The sequence below is a fragment of the Schistocerca serialis genome, chromosome 6 (genome assembly GCF_023864345.2).
Source record: "Schistocerca serialis cubense isolate TAMUIC-IGC-003099 chromosome 6, iqSchSeri2.2, whole genome shotgun sequence".
Classification (NCBI taxonomy): Eukaryota; Metazoa; Arthropoda; class Insecta; order Orthoptera; family Acrididae; genus Schistocerca; species Schistocerca serialis.
The window spans coordinates 625,164,882-625,182,989 of record NC_064643.1 but is presented as its reverse complement, the minus strand read 5'-3'; the positions used below and the strand labels follow the sequence as shown (position 1 = coordinate 625,182,989).

The 18,108-nt window shown below is 42.1% G+C and overlaps 1 protein-coding gene across 1 annotated transcript in view; it reads left to right on the top strand.

The window, feature by feature from the left end:
- LOC126483874 (uncharacterized) overlaps window positions 1–18,108 on the top strand; it is a 300,856-nt gene that overhangs the window by 273,486 nt on the left and 9,262 nt on the right. The window contains exon 8 of the mRNA XM_050107119.1: window positions 359–691. Within this exon, the coding sequence (XP_049963076.1) occupies window positions 359–691 (333 nt within the window). The remainder of the gene's footprint in view (window positions 1–358; window positions 692–18,108) is intronic.

The following is an 18,108-nucleotide window of genomic DNA, read 5'->3' as shown; positions in this document are numbered from 1 at the left end:
AAAACCTTAAAATAAGTCAGGAAATAAGTTCTGGGTCTTTACACTAGGTTTTCATGTTATTTTGTCTAATCCTTGAATTTTATGCTACATGAATTTGGAATGCATTTACAGCTCACCTTAACTTCCTGTGATTGTGTTGTGCAGCATAATGAAAACGTGCTAAGGGGACATAAACTTGTAAGAGAGAAGCCTCTAATTATGACACTAAATTTATAACCATGAGTTATTTCCTGTGGACTATACATTTAGAATATTTGTGACTGTGGTAGCATATATGGTGGCTACGTTTTAAACAAAGAAATGAACAGTTATCTTAACTTTTCTTCCAAGAAACACTAATGTAATCACAACTTTATAGGTATTAAGGCGACTGAACGAGCAGCTTGGTGGCGATGAAGATGGAGAAAAATTGCGTATGGTGCTCAAACAGATGTTAGAGAACTATGATAAAAAACATGGTTCTGTGCCAACAAGTGGGCAGCAGAACCCTCAAAACAGAACTCGTCGGGAAACTGCTCTTCATACAAGTAAACTGCATGAGATAATTGCAAATGTTGTCCATCAAAAGAAGGAAGGCTCTTTGGACCATACTAGCACTAGTGAGGAAAAGATACGTTCACGACGACATTTGAAATTGGCTTCAGAGCTCATTGACGATGATGCAGAAGCTGATGCTGGCATTGAAGAAATCGTAAGTACATATGCATTGAATAAATGGAACTCAAATAAAGGAATTAGTAAAGCTAACTACACACCTTGTAGATGAGGGACTGAGTGGTAAACAGGCCCATGCAAATGACTGAAAACATAGGGTATCTTTTAATATCCACCATTGGACAAACATAGTTGGCTACATTATCTTGGTGCTGTAACCCAACTGGGTCATACTAAGAAAACCAGAATGTTAAAATTACAAGGAGTATCTCTGAACCAACACATTTGCTACACACTGTCACCTCCATCTTAATTTTTGTCACCCCACACCCTCACAACAGGTAGTCTCTCTCACTTTCAAATCTGAGTAACCAGCCCCTCATTGCTAACCTTCCCCAAACTATCCTTCTTTTCTCCCTGAGGACAGAGCTAATACCTAGGGTACTTTTTTTGCACATCAGATGGAAACCAAACATCACCACGGTACTGATGTCAGCTGTCAGTGTGTGTAATGTTACATTATAGTGTGTGTAGTGACTGGTATTTGGAAATGAATTGCACTAGCTTTTTACAGTATGAAATAATCTCTTTGCAAGAATGTACATGAAAAAAAAGAAGAAACAAGGAAGACAGTACTGTATACAAGGTGTAGACTGGATGAGGTTGCAGTGTTTTAAACAGGTTGACCTCGTATTCAGGGAGGATGGAGGCTCCAGTCTCCAACCAGCCATCCTGGTTTAGGTTTCCCTAAATTATTTTAGGCCATCACTGGGATAGTTCCTACTTTAAGCCCCTGCCCACTACCTGCTCGATTTTTGACAAACTAGACCTAGAAGTACTGTTTGTAAATGCCTGTAGATATGAACTATGCATATTATTCTGTAATAGCATTACATTTCCAGTGCCCTGGAATAAGTGATCCACATATGAACTGCAACTACAATTACATTCATATTTATGTATTGGTGCTACTAGAATTTTGTCTCCTGAAGATAAGCACAGGCCAACCATTCTGTCTTCTTCAAACATTAGCATTTTTTTTCAAATTCAGATTCTTTAATGCTGCTGATCACATACAGTAGAGTAGGCTTTTCCAGGGATAGCAAGTTGCAGTTTTAAAATTAATATTCATACTACATGTACAAATCAAGTATCTTATATACAGCCATAATCTTAAATATTAATATCAACATTATCCACGTCATTCAACTCTTTTATACTGTAACACTGATTTTTTGTCAGCCAGCCATATAATTTAAATTTGAATTTTTTAAACAGCAAGGATCAAGCAGTGAGAGGAAACTTGTTAAAAAAATTTTCTTGATAAGAATGCAGACTCATAGATGTACATATTCAACACTATTTGTATCCTAAGGCTGGTGAAAAGAAGGCGACAGTGTCCTTTAGGACTAGCCTTACATATTACATGCATTTTTCTTAATGTTACTGACATGGGGAGAATGTCCCCATGTCAAACCTGTGACTGAAAGAGCGCAAAATGTCATACGGAGGTAATTATTGCTGACCATACCTCTCAGTTTCCATATGGGGTAGGACCCTCGTGAAATCTTTTTACAGACTTGGTTGATATGTTTTTTCCAATTGAGTCTGGCATCAATATGTACCAATCAGAGTTTGACATATTTATTATCTACATCCTTGTACAGCCCTAACATAAGGTTTTGGGTTTTGTATGGATTATAAACAAGTTTATTGGCTGCAAGCTAATAATGCAGAGTCACAAGTTTCTTGCATAATCTTATCAAGAGTTGGTATGTCGTGATGCAAAGTAAGAAAAGTTGTATCATCAGCACAGCAGATAACTGACTGTGATATGCAGTGGTGCAGGTCATTGACAGCCATAATGAAAAAGAAGGGGCCAAGGACAGAGCCCTGTGGAACACCTGTGCCAGTTTCTACTAAGTGGGAGCATCTATTTCTAATTGAGACAAACTGTCTTCTGTTGCTATGTAGGAAGAAATTGCTGCTAATGTAGATTTTTTAATACCGTGATACTCTAATTTTGTTAGTAATATGTTAAAAGGAATGTTATCAAAAGCTTATTTAGATCACACAGTACAAATGACACTCTCTTCTTCTTCTCAAAAGCTGTTAAAGTCTGATCAACAACTTCCAGAATAGCTGTAGTGGTATTTTTACCTGGCGGAAATCCGTACTGACTGTTGGTCAGGAGATCATGCTTTCCAAAATAATTGCTTAAATGAATTTACACGAATTATTTAAATATTTTGAGAATATTGGAAAAATATAAAATGGTTGGTAGTTCTTGGGGAGTTGTTGATCACCCTTTTTGAATATGGGGAAACTTTTGGGATTTTGAGTGAATCCGGAAAAGCTCCATACTCCAAACATTTATTAAATATAAAACTCAATGGCTTACTTATCAAGTGAACTGTTCGTTTAACAACATACTTAGATATCCAGTAGCAGTCCATACTTTTGGAATTAGATTATTTGGAAACCATTTTACAGAAGTCATCAGGTGTAATTTTATCCCAATGAAACAAAGGCCTTTCAGACAAATGGAGACCAATCAGATCCCTTGCTGGTGTGTCTGTGGGCTTAATTTTCTCTCAGAGTTCTCTAACTGATATGACAAAGTAGTCATTTGATTCTCCTGCATCAAGCAGAGTTTGAAATACCCGGCAGGAAGAATGATCTTGTCTGATAACTTCCCCTGCTGCCTTACACTTATTTGGAGGACCTTGTGTGTATCTTTCACATGCTGTATTTTAACTTGTATGAGCTTAGCTTTATAATATTTTTTGCTTGTTAGGTAAGCATTGTAACCCAAATCTCTCTGTTCATTTCCTTGATTATCCTCACTTTTATACATTTTTGATATCGTATGAGCATATTATCTCTAATTTCTGCCTGTTCTTTTGTCTACCATCTCATTTTTGTATTTACATTCATTCGAGGAGCTGTTTTTTTTTTTTTTTTTTTTTTTTTTAAAAATGGGGAACATGAAAACCACAGGCCTCTATACTTTTTTTTAAAAAAAAGTCATCATTTTCAACTCCAGTTTTTCTTGTTTGACACTCATATACAGAGTCCCAGTTTGCGTTCTTTAACTTGGCGCTAAATGACATAATGTGTCCCTCTCTCTGCCCTCTTACCCATGCCACACTAGATTCATTTGAATAGGTTGGTTGGTTATTATAAAATGTTAAAAACAGTGGAACATGATTTGCAAATACTCCATTGGACAGGCTAGCCACATATTCCTCTCTGGCTAAGTTAATAATATTGTCCAGACTGCATCATTATGAATAGGACACTTGTTCATGCAGTGTAAGTTTAAAGATCTTAAAATGTTAAAAAAAATGTACTGGGGTCTTGTTGCAGTATTAAAATCTCCCCATATCTGTGGAGATTTTTGTTTTCAACTTATGATGTCTCTTAATCACACTCAATTTCTCTAGTATGACATTATGGCCTACAAAATAAATAGCCTTAGAAAGGTCATAAAAAATTCCAGCAACACAATTTTTCTAATTTGGTCAGAATATGATTTTCCTTGATATACATTGATACAATACAAAAAATAAAATCAACTTCCAGGTACTTCACAGCTTTTGTATGAGGACAAAAGTGGAGTTTTGAATCTAAACTGAGAGTATTTTGATGAGATATGTACAGAGCATATTTTGAGGTTGTACATAATTAGGTATATCAAACAGAATGATCTCCTATGTGCCAAACACCATGGACTCCAAAAACATTTATCCATGGAAAACCAACACGCACTTTTCTGATGTGACATCCTGAAAGCCATCGGTCAACGCAATCGTGTAGACACGATATGCCTAGATTTCTGAAAAGTGTTTGACATGATGCCACACTCACATTTATAAACAGAAGGAAAGTTATGTAGGGTATTTGTGACTCTACTGCAGGTTTCTATAGGGAGGATGCTGGGTTTTATTTTGGGTGGAGAGTCACAACAGAAGTAGAAACGACTAGTGGCATTCCCTGGAGTAGTCTACTGGAACCTTTCCTGTTCATGTTGCATATTGATGATGTGGCAGACAGTATTAACCCTTTCACTGCTACAGATAAGCTCTTTGCATTCGAGGCTGAGGCTGCTTTTGTTGTAGCTGTACTGCTTGTCAAACACTGGTGCCTGTGCCAAGAGACAGCATTCTGGCTGATATGAAATACTTATCACCCAATTTTTCAAAAACTATTAAGTAAAAAAGTTTGATTTTTGCACATCTTACAGACCAACATCTTCAATCAGTAAAGAACTAAATTTTGTTTCGTTATCCATAAAACTTATTGCACCTCACCAAATTAGCTAAAAGATTTCAAAAAATTTTAAAGACTTCACAGAGCTAGAAACAAATTGCATCAACTATGTACATGGTTGATTTTAGCTCATATACTTTACTTTAAATGTACAGAAACATAGATAATATATTAAAATTTTATTTAAAATTGGGAGCAGATGAGTATCTCATTTTGTTCTGAAGTTATTTGGTTTTCTGCTTGAAGACAGTTGCATGCAGCACGTCCATTCATGTCCTTATGCCTCCCAGACACTCCGGGATGATGATGGCATTGAAACAGAGGATGACACGCGTAAAGCTGAAATACTAAACACCTTTTTCCAAAACTGTTTCACAGAGGAAGACCGCACTGCAGTTCCTTCTCTAAATCCTCGCCAAACGAAAAAATGGCTGACATCGAAATAAGTGTCCAAGGAATAGAGAAGCAACTGGAATCACTCAACAGAGGAAAGTCCACTGGGCCTGACGGGATACCAATTCGATTCTACACAGAGTACGCGAAAGAACTTGCCCCCCTTCTAACAGCTGTGTACCGCAAGTCTCTAGAGGAACGGAAGGTTCAAAATCATTGGAAAAGAGCACAGGTAGTCCCAGTCTTCCAGAAGGGTCGTCGAGCAGATGCGCAAAATTATAGACCTATATCTCTGACGTCGATCTGTTGTAGAATTTTAGAACATGTTATGCTCGAGTATCATGTCGTTTTTGGAAACCCAGAATCTACAGGGTGATTCAAAAAGAATACCACAACTTTAAAAATGTGTACTTAATGAAAGAAACATAATATAACCTTCTGTTATACATCATTACAAAGAGTATTTAAAAAGGTTTTATTTTCACTCAAAAACAAGTTCAGAGATGTTCAATATGGCCCCCTCCAGACACTCGAGCAATATCAACCCGATACTCCAACTCGTTCCACACTCTCTGTAGCATATCAGGCGTAACAGTTTGGATAGCTGCTGTTATTTCTCGTTTCAAATCATCAATGGTGGCTGGGAGAGGTGGCCGAAACACCATTCCTTAACATACCCCCATAAGAAAAAATCGCAGGGGGTAAGATCAGGGCTTCTTGGAGGCCAGTGATGAAGTGCTCTGTCACGGGCTGCCTGGCGGCCGATCCATCGCCTCGGGTAGTTGACGTTCAGGTACGTAGTTATGGACAGATAAGTGCCAATGTGGTAGCGCTCCATCCTGCTGAAATGTGAATTGTTGTGCTTCTTGTTCCAGCTGAGGGAACAGCCAATTCTCTAACATCTCCAGATACTGTAGTCCAGTTACAGTAGCACCTTCGAAGAAAAATGGACCAAAAACTTTATTGGCTGAAATGGCACAGAAAACGTTCACCTTAGGCGAGTCACGTTCATACTGAGTTGTTTCCCGCGGATTCGTTCGAAACGCACACTGAACAACTGTCGTCGATTCACTTCTGCCATACTCAATAACACAAAAAGCTTTCTGTTGAGCGGTCGCCATCTTAGCATCAACTGACGCTGACGCCTAGTGAACAGCGCCTCAAGCGAACAAATGTACAACTAAATGAAACTTTATAGCTCCCTTAATTCGCCGACAGATAGTGCTTAGCTCTGCCTTTTGTCATTGCCAAGTTTTAAATTCCTAAATTTGTGGTACTCTTTTTGAATCACCCTGTACTATGTAGGAATCAACATGGATTCCGGAAACAACGATCGTGTGAGACCCAACTCGCTTTACTTGTTCATGAGACCCAGAAAATATTAGATACAGGCTGCCAGGTAGATGCTATTTTTCTTGACTTCCGGAAGGCATTCGATACAGTTCCGCACTGTCGCCTGATAAATAAAGTAAGAGCCTATGGAATATCAGACCAGCTGTGTGGCTGGATTGAAGAGTTTTTAGCAAACAGAACACAGCATGTTGTTATCAATGGAGAGATATCTACAGACGTTAAAGTAACCTCTGGCGTGCCACAGGGGAGTGTTATGGGACCATTGCTTTTCACAATATATATAAATAACCTAGTAGATAGTGTCGGAAGTCCCATGCGGATTTTCGCGGATGATGCTGTAGTATACAGAGAAGTTGCAGCATTAGAAAATTGTAGCGAAATGCAGGAAGATTTGCAGCGGATAGGAACTTGGTGCAGGGAGTGACAACTGACCCTTAACATAGACAAATGTAATGTATTGCGAATACATAGAAAGAAGGATCCTTTATTGTATGATTATATGATAGCGGAACAAACACTGGTAGCAGTTACTTCTGTAAAATATCTGTGAGTATGCGTGCGGAACGATTTGAAGTGGAACAATCATATAAAATTAATTGTTGGTAAGGCGGGTACCAGGTTGAGATTCATTGGGAGAGTCCTTAGAAAATGTAGTCCATCAACAAAGGAGGTGGCTTACAAAACACTCGTTCGACTTATATTTGAGTATTGCTCATCAGTGTGGGATCCATACCAGATCGGGTTGGCGGAGGAGATAGAGAAGATCCAAAGAAGAGCGGCGCGTTTCGTCACAGGGTTATTTGGTAACCATGATAGCGTTACGGAGATGTTTAACAAACTCAAGTGGCAGACTCTGCAAGAGAGGCGTTCTGCATCATGGTGTAGCTTGCTCGCCAGGTTTCGAGAGGGTGCGTTTCTGGATGAGGTATCGAATATATTGCTTCCCCCTACTTATACCTCCTGAGGAGATCATGAATGTAAAATTAGAGAGATTAGAGCGCGCACGGAGGCTTTCAGACAGTCGTTCTTCCCACGAACCATACGCGACTGGAACAGGAAAGGGAGGTAATGACAGTGGCACGTAAAATGCCCTCCGCCACACACCGTTGGGTGGCTTGCGGAGTATAAATGTAGATGTAGATGTAGATGAAACATGTGGTCATAACAGTCATCATACCTCATAGACAATTCCAGATAACAAAATGAGGTTTTCTGCTAATAATAGTTCACAATGAGACACATATGTTGTACGATAACTGTTTGAAACTTTTTGCAGTAGCCACCAGAAAGATTGCAGGAGGCGCACATCAGCACGGCGTGTCACGGACAGTAGTTGCCGCAAGTAGAGTCCCGTCTACCAGAGGGCACGCGAGAATTCGGCCGCAACCTCTGCCGGCGAAACAACAACAACAACTCAGGCAGCATGGGCCGTGCCCAGTCAGTTCACATCTGGCATGCCCAGAAGACAGTTCCTGGTCTACGCTATGTACCGTGAGACGGAAAACGTGAACCATGTTACTACACAATTGGCGTTCTTTCGCGTGTTGCGTCATTGTTCGTTCGGCCCCTGATAGGGTGGTCTGGCAACGGGCCCTGCAGTTAGAAGACCCTTCTCTTGAGAAAGTCCTGCCCATTGCTCAATCACATGAAGTCTCTCATGCCGCAGGTCAACAGTTGGAAGCGTAGTGCGATGCCGCACTGGTTCAGGGCGGTGCGGCTGCGTCCACTGCGTCCGGGGTGGACGACGTGCGAGCAGTACAATCCGGCCATTGCGGCTGCACCCGCATGGCACGTAAACAGAGTTCCGGCCGCCAGCCCCTGTTATCATCCTGTGCGTCATGCTATATACATCATGATCTGTCAGAGTGCCCCCAGTGTTGGGCCGTTTGTCGCAAATGTAATAAAAAAAGACACATTGCTAAAGTTTGCTGCTCAGCCTCAAAAGAATCAAAGGAAGCAGGTACAGAGGACATGGACGTTGACATTCAGGAAGTTTCGTCGGGCCAGGCTCCCTATGCATCGGCACACAAACTCTTTATCGAGGTGTTGGTTCGGTCATGCCGATTACAACTGCAAGTAGATACGGGTGCGGCAGTTTCTTTGTTGAATGCACAGACTTACTCCGATCTTGGGTTGGCGCCAGTTTACCGGCGTCTACGCAGTTATGGTAAACAGTTCATTCCCCTACTGGGTCAATTCACTACCGGCATGACTTACAAATCAGTCACTTGGCCTATTACTTTTATTGTTGTCAGTGATGCAAGCTCCGCTAACCATTTTGGCTTGGATGCCTTTCAAGCTTTCGGTTTTTCTATCGCTGACACCATACAGTTGGTCTTCGAAGATGTTCCCTACCAATCATTGGAATCTTTGATCTCTGACTTTCCGGATATCTTTGAGGAGCGCCTGGGGCATGTTTCAGACTTTGAAGCTCACTTAACGTTGAAGGTGTCAGCTCGCCCGAGTTTTCTACGCGCGAGGCAGATCCCCTTGGCTCTCCGCCCTGAGATAAAAGAAGAATTAGACCGGCTGACAGCACTCGGGGTCGTTCTTCCCATTTCTTCTAGTGAGTGGGCCTCGCCCCTCGTTATCGTCAGGAAACCCTCGGGAAAATTACGTGTTTGTGGCGATTTCAAGGCCACCCTTAATCCCCAATTGTTGGTGGACACCTATCCTTTGCCTCGTGCTGATGAATTGTTCTGCGCCGTGGCGGGAGGCCAATATTTTTCGAAAATCGATCTTTCGGAGGCTTATCATCAGATACCACTTGATGAGGACTCCAAACAGCTGGTGGTCGTCAACACCCCGTTTGGCCTTTACCAATACCAGTGGTTGGCCTTCGTAATATCCAGTGCCCCGGCGATATTCCAGTGCTATCTTGAGCACATCACGTCAACAATCCCGCATTGTATTAATTACCTGGATGACATAATTGTCACAGGCTGCAGCACAAAGGAACACTTGCACAACCTTCGCACCCTCTTTCTCAGATTCAGGTCCGTGGGCTTGTGTTGCAATCTGAGTAAGTCAAACTTCTTCCAACCGTCCATTGAGTATGTGGGCTACACCATCTCTCGGCACGGCATCCAGCCACTAGGAAGTTTGGTCGAAAGTATCGTCCACCTTCCGCGGCCTGCTTCGCTGAAGGAGTTACAAGCTTTTTTAGGCAAGATTGCCTATTACCACTGGTTCATTCCCCGGGCTTCCACCGTAGCCCGCCCCCTGTACTGCCTTCTGCGCAAGGGTGTTCCTTTTGATTGGTCGCCTGCATGCGAGCAAGTGTTCACCTCGTTGAAGGGCCTCCTCATGTCAGCGCCTTGTTTGACTACTTTTGACCCCCATAAGCCGTTGGTCCTGGCTACAGATGCTTCGCAGTATGGGGTGGGGGCGGTTCTGGCCCATCGCAACGCGGATGGTTCCGAGCAGCCACTGGTGTTTGTGTCTAAAACTCTTAGTCCCACGCAGGCCCATTACTCCCAGGTGGAAAAAGAGGCTTTGGCCATTGTCTACGCTGTTACCAAGTTTCACCTTTTCTTGTATGGCATGAAGTTTCAGTTAATCACTGACCATAAGCCATTAATATCGTTGTTTGGCCCCGCCTCTCAGATTCCGGATAGGGCGGCCCACAGACTACAGTGCTGGGCCTTGTTCCTCTCTAAGTACTATTATGACATTCGTTTTCACTCTACCAGACAGCATGCCAACGCAGACTCTCTTTCCCGTCTTCCAGTGGGCCCGGATCCTAAGTTCGATCGAGAGGAGATTATGTGTTTTCATTTGGATGTGGCGTCCCGCCAAGCGGTTGATGGCTTCCCAATCACTAGTTCTAGAGTCGCCAGGGTAACAGCAGCTGACCCAGTTCTCTGGCAAGTAGTTCGCCTCATTCAGCGGGGGTGGTCATCCCGACCTCCAGGTTGGGCCTCGGACCCTCTTCGTAATTATATTGTTCTACAAGACCGCCTCTCCGTCTTGGAAGGAGTTCTCCTTCTGGCAACCAATGATACAGCTCCTCGCGTGGTTGTTCCTGCAAGTTTGCGCAGTGAAGTCCTCACGTTATTACATGAGGGGCACTGGGGTGTTTCCCGTACTAAAACCTTGGCTCGCAGACATGTGTACTGGCCCGGTATTGACAGAGAAATTGAGCACTTGGTGGCCACCTGTTCCCAGTGTGCGAGCCAACAGGCATCTCCCAGGTCAGTGTTCTCTTCATGGCCGCCTGCAACCCAGGCATGGTAACGTGTTCACATCGATTTTGTGGGCCCGTTTCTCAATGGCTTTTGGCTCATTTTCACTGATGCTTATTCCCGATTCCCATATGTGGTTTGCTGCTCCTCAACCACTTCAGAAGTTGCAATCCAGGCACTAGCGAAAATCTTTTCTGTGGAAGGTCTGCCAGTCACCCTGGTCTCGAACAATGGACCTCAGTTTATTTCGCAGACCTTCCAGGATTTTTGTAGGCACTTTGGTATTCGGCATGTTTGCTCTCCCCCCTTTCATCCACAATCGAATGGAAGCCGAGCGCATGGTGCGCACATTTAAGACGCAGATGAAAAAGTATGTGCACGAATTTCCTGAGGAGGAGGCGTTGACGTTTTTCATGACGGCTTACCGGACCACACCAATGGGAGAATGCAGCCCTGCAGAGCTCCTCCACGGGCGCCAACCTACGACTCTGCTGCACCTCCTCCAGCCTGGTCCTCGCCAGTCTTCACAAAACGGAGTACCTGGCTTTCCACCGGGTATGCCGGTCTGGGCACGTGGGTTTGGTTGCAATCCACGTTGGATACCGGTGGTGGTCCTGCGCTGCAATGGCCGCTGGCTCTATACCTTGCAGGTGGGGGACCGGGAGGTACGTCATCACCAAAATCAGCTACGTCCACGTTTGGGCACCCACCCTCCGACCTCTCGGGCACCGGCTTCCCCATTGCCGGCACCTGTATTGCTTTCTCAGGGGATGCTACCGCCCCTCCCTCCTGTGACTCCACCGCACTGCGATGGTTCTCAGCCTTGGCAGCCTCCAGTAGCTCCAGCACTAGTATCGCCATCATTAGAGATGCCCCAGCGAGAGCCAGCCCCCCTTGCAGGCCCAGTTTCTCAGGAGGCTGGTTCACCTGTGGTCATCCCTTCCCCATCGTCCCCACCACTGGGTCTTGCCCCTCCTGAGGTGGTCCAGGATCCGGAGTTCGATAGCTTGTCTCCCGTTCTGTCCCGGGCTCCGGTGGTGGGGTGACGGGGACCTCTTAATATTGGGTCACTTCCAGCCATATTCGAAGGTTCCGGCTCGAGGGTTGGCAGATCCCCTCGACTCCAGCCTTCCGATGGATGTGGAGGTCATCGCTCCTGCACGACGCTCCACCTTCTGACGCAGTGGATCACAGTGGCTTCACCCTCCGAAGGAGGAGGAGTGCAGTAGCCACCAGAAAGATCGCGGGAGGCGCACATCAGCATGGCGCATCACGGACGGTAGTTGCTGCAAGTAGAGTCCCGTCCACCAGAGGGCACGCAAGAATTCAGCCGCGACCTCTGCCAGCGGAACAACAACAACAACAACAACAACAACTCAGGCAGCACGGGCCTTGCCCAGTCAGTTCACATCTGGCATGCCTAGGAGACAGTTCCTGGTCTACGCTATGTAACATGCGACGGAAAACGTGAACTGTGTTACTACACTTTTTTATGCACCGAGCCATAGAAGTAACTCATCTGCAGTGGTGATAGGTCGGCAGTTTGGTTTAACTGTACAGAAATTTAAAATTACACTCTTTACAAAATGCAGAAAAGTAGTATCCAATGACTACAATGTAACTGAGTTCTGGTTGGAATCAATAGACTCACACAAACTCTTGGGAGTAGAAATATGTATGGATATGAAATGGAGTGACCATCCAAGCTTAGTCATTGGCACAGTAGGTGGCAGAATTTGGTTGATTGATAGGATATTGGGAAAACATTGTGAGTTGATTCAGTGAGACTGCTTACAGAACACTTCTGTTTTCCATCGTAGGATAGAATGGTCACAGGTTTGACTGTTTCATCAAAGAGTATCACAGAAATGCAGAAAAACCTGAATTGGCTGGTGCTTTAAGATAAATGCCAACTATTCCAGGAGTGCCTGCTTACATATTTTGAAGAACCATTATTATGCAAAGAACCTAGGAATACATTGCAGCCCCTTGCATATTCCATACACAGGATCCAAAAAGACAAGATTAGACTAATTACAGCACGCACAGTTATATTTAAAAATCATTCATCCATGCCATATGTGGCTGAAACAGGAAGAAACCCTAACATGTAATACAATGTTAAGTATTGTCTGCCATGCACCTCAGTGGTTTGCAGAGTATATATGTAGATGTACATGTAATTATATGCAACAAGTAAGTTCTGTGAATGTTTTTGTTTTATGTATGGGTACAGCTAGGATGCTAGATAAGTGAGACCTGATGTTGTGATTATGATGACAGGTACTTGATCTCTGATGTGAGTCATTGGGGTGCATGCACAATGAGGAGGCAGTCAAGTTACATAGCAGATGGCAGTTACGCAACTTGTCTGGTTGCAACCATCCTGACTGGGCACTGCAGCACTGACTTGGTGAAATAGATGGATGTTGCAGATTTAATGCACACAACCATTCATATTTTGTTCTAATCATTGGTAGAGCTTTCACTTATCATGACGTATTAGATTACACACTGCAGTGGAGGTTTGGTAGAAAAAAATGATTGCACAAGTGTATGTTTCACATCCTGTGGAAATATTTTCTGAAACTGTGATAATGACAGAAGCTCAAGAAATGAATTAAAATTTGTGCCACAGCCAGGACCTTAACCTGGGTCTCCTTACTTACCAGGAAGGTGTGCTACCCATTACACCACTGCAGTGATATAGCTAACATTGCTCTATATGGAATACCCTAGCACAATGCCTACCTCAACACAAACCTAAATTCACACCTTGGGCGTATTTTCTCCTCCTTAGATTGTAACTATTGCTGAGGCTCTCTGGTACTGGAATAGCACGCTAATGTTGAATGTAATGCAGAAAATTATATTTTCTGAAACCTCTGGAGGGCACACAGGTAATCAGAAGTTTTCCTGCATGTTTCAACAGTATTAGTTGCCCAACTGAGGTGCACATCTAAAGTTATGCCAAATTCTTCATTGTTCTCTGATATGGTATTGGGGTACCACTGAGAATAATAGGAGGCATTTTTTTTGTGTAAATCAGAACCAATTAATTTTTGATGGTATACTAAAGTTACTTGTAACTTCACTGCATTTAGTTTAACTCTTAAATTTTGCACCCATCTAATCACTGAAGACAGATCATGATTCATGTGGACAACAAAAGTATTGATGTTTCAGGTCTGATTCTTGAATAAGGCCAAAGGTCATCAGTATGGAAATGATCTTTACAAGAGAAAAGAATCAGTGATATATCACACACTATGAGAACTAATTGGCCCAAGATTGACTCCTGTGGCACACCTGAACATATTGCTCCCAGGATGACTTTTTGTTCTTACAAATGACATGCTGCTATCTGTTTCCCAAGTATCTTTCAAATCATTTTAGATGCACTATCTGAAAATTTTAGGTATCACATTTTGAGCAATGTGTGAAGGTTGACAGCATCAAAGTCTTTTCTGAATTCTAGCAGTGTCAATACTGTGGCTGCATGGTTGTCTGCGTCATATTTCAGGTCACATCTTACCTTAATTAGTGCAGTGTTTTTGAAATCTGGGCTGATATTTCTCATATCTGCCAAGTTTACATACATAACTTTTCAGTAATTTGGAGCTGAAAAATATATTACAAAGTTCTGGATGCTGTGGTTAGGATGCCAATTGGCCAGTATTTGAAAGGTGATTGGGGCCTTTCATTATTAGGCATAGGTATGACTATTTTTCTTTTTCATTGAGTGGGTTGAGTGGGATACTTTCCACCCATGAGAGTGTTATATCCTAGCCAGTAATGCCACCCGAGCCCGCTGCCAAAAGGTTGGCAGCATCAAAGTCCGGACGCTGTCCGCATAAGCAGCGCCAGCGAGACAGCAAATCGCCGCAAGTCTGCGCGCGCCACCGCTGGCTTCTAGTTTCTTAAGCGCTGGAGTCGCGAGCGCTAGGACAGTTCTGTATTCGCCGCTCAGTTGTATACTCGCCACCAAATTGTGTACTTGCTAGTCAGTTTTGTGTTCATCGCAGCAGAGTTGTTGTTTGTCGTCAGCCGACGCTGACCTAGCCGCTCCGACTCGAACTAGACAGATTTCTGTAGACACGGAGTTCACTACTTTTTCTGTATCTTCGTTAATAAAGATAAGTACCGACTTTTATTTAATCAGTGTTTGGGTTTTCATCTTTCTGTTCACTGTTCCAGCGGACCTGTCGGCCCGCTATTAAAAGTGTGGCGGTGACTTCGTAAGCTGTTTCTACAGCGAATTGCTTGTCACTACGAACGCCGCCACAAAAGAGAGAAAGATTAAATATGTCTTTCAAGACTGGTGTTAAACTGTGTTTGATGAAGAGTGAAAATTTAGATATGTCTGTCAAGTCTGGTATTAAATTATCTTGATGATAGTAACACTGATACTATCTTTGTCTATCACATCAGAAGAGATTCTCACTATTGGGTTTATTGCAAAGGAAAAATCAGGATTAGATATGTAAATTGGAACTATCACAAAGAAAATATTAAGGGGAAGGCCAAAGAAAGACTGCGTTCTGTTGGGAGAACATTTCGAAGATGCAACAACTGTAGCAAAGAAACTTCCTGCATTACGTTTGTCCATCCTCTTCTGGAGTATGAGATCCTTACCAAATATAATTGATGGAGGACATTGAAAAAGTTCAAAGAAGGGCAGCTTATTTTGTACTATCATGAGGAAGGGGTGTGTCAGCAATATGACACATGAGTTCAGTTGGCAATCATTAATACTAAGGTGATCCTCACTACGATGAGATCTTATCAAGAAATTTCAAATACCAACTTTCTCCTCTGTGTGCAAAAATATTTTGTTAGGTCTCACCAACACAGGGAAAATGATCATTGTCATGAAATAACAAAAATCAGAGCTCACATGGAAAGGTTTAAGTGTTTGTTTTTCCCACATGTCGTTCAAGAGAGGAATGGTAGAGAAATTATCTGAAAGTGGTTTGATGAAACCTCTGACAAGCACTTAAGTGTGAATTTCAGATTAGTCATGTAGATGGAGATGTAGATGCAGTATGGGACTTAATGCGGGTAGTAGTTCTTTGCAAAAAACATGTTTCACTTATGTCTGTGGTTATACACAGCCAGTCAGCACATCAGTAAATACAGTATTACAATTCATGAAATAAAGAAAAATAAAATTAAAGTAATCTTGTAAGCAGGTCAGCAGAAATATAGATTGACAGACTTGTGCACAAACACTTTATATGCTCCTTGTTGCTGATTTTGTCACTAGTTTCTATTTACCTGTTCTGCTGTGGCATGCTCAGCCATGTGCTCCTGTTCCACCAAGAGTATGCACTGCTGTATTCAATTAATGCCTACAGCACTGGAGAAAGATACACCATGAAATCATTCACATGTGATTCTGGCAAAATAATTCATCCATAGATATCAGAAAAATGCAAGCTGCACTGTTCACAGTCTATAACTCCTGATATGCAAAGTTCACAATGGTCACAAACATACAGTTTGTGTTCACAGCAGCATGTATAACCATTGCGAAGCAGCTTAAAGTACTCACTGTCATACAGTAATGGAGTGAATTCGTAGCCACCTATGAAATTTTGTCATATAAATTGTAATGTATAGTCTCAACCTTCAATTCTGCTCATTCTGAAGTTTGAAGACCATCCCAACATGTATGATTATTAATCTCCATGACATGACACATGTATTTAAAAGTCAATAATATTTACATATCTGTTCATAAATTATTCCAGATGGAGTGTAACAACCTTTAGTATGACTGCAACAATTTGGAAGCAATTTTATTGTTTCTGACTCTCAAGTTGTTAACATGTCTGGTTCCAAGCATGTCCAAACACTTAATACATTCTAACAGTAGCTGCTACATATAAGTCATACTACTAGAGCGACCACAATAGCAATATGATTGATGTGCAATGATATGACTAAACACTTACAAACTACAAGAGGTAATCAAATAAAAAGGAGACAGATGGGGGAAAATTAAGTAAACTGTTAACTATTTCAAAAACAGTTGCCATAAATGTTAGCATATTTGTCCCAGTATGAGACAAGACTGTCAATGCCTTCATATAAAAATGTTTGTGGCTGCCTACGGAACCATGATTCTACCAAGGCATGCACCTCTTCATCCAAAGCAAACTGATGCCCACAAATGTCTTTCTCAATATATGGAAACTGCATGGGTAGAGAGCTGTACAGAGGATGTGAGTGCTCACAGGTGGCCAATGTTATTTTGAGTAAATTGTAGAAGTTTTCCTGGGAAGCCCTTACACATCATCCATATGGTCTTGATCTCTTTGCATTAAATTTCCTTATTTTTGTATCCATGAAGAAAAACATTTGTTGCTGATGATTTGCTTTAGACAAAGAAATGAAATCATGGTTCCAGAGGCAAACACAAACACTTTTCCATGAAGGCATGTCTTGTATTGTCTCACAGTGGGCTAAATGTGTTAACAGTTACTTTTGAACAGGTTACTTATTTTTTCCCCATCTGCCTCATTTTCAATTGACTGCCCCTTATAAATGAAGAATCCCACTGTCATGATTTTGCTAGCTACCTATCACTCCTCATCATCCGATTCAGCAACACATACTCAACCTACACCAGGATATGATAGAGTACTTGGACTGTTATTGAGCTGGGAGAAGATGGGTCTGAATCCGAATTTCTTAAGCAGATGGAGTCACAAAATAAAACTCAGTTCATCTCAGAGTACAATGCAACATATAGTGTGACAGAAACAGCTGAAACAAGTAAAAAAGCGCCTGAGAGCACTGATGTTCCTAGTTGTCACTTGATCTCCTATGGCAGAATTACAATGAGCCCCAGCTATAACATGGGATAAACATGTGTCTTCTTGCAGGGTACGTATCTCTGCTGACAGTGTCTCTTTGTTGGCTACACCAGATGGTGTCGCAGTTCTAGATTTGAAAGATATTACATAGAAAAATAACAAATTAAAAAAATTAAAAAAAAACAGTTAGTGAAACAGGAAGGCCTGTGTGTGTGTGTGTAACATTATACCTATTCTAAATTTATGCCACTGATTATCTACAGTTTGTAATACTGAGAGAAATAAAATAAACCAAAAGAAATGGTTTAGCCTTCATTAATTTTCAGACCATTTTCTTTTCGACTGTTGTTGCTTACTGATTCTGTAGTCTGTGGTATCACTATTTTTAATGATCATTGTCATCCTAATAGGACAGCTGAGAAATTTATATC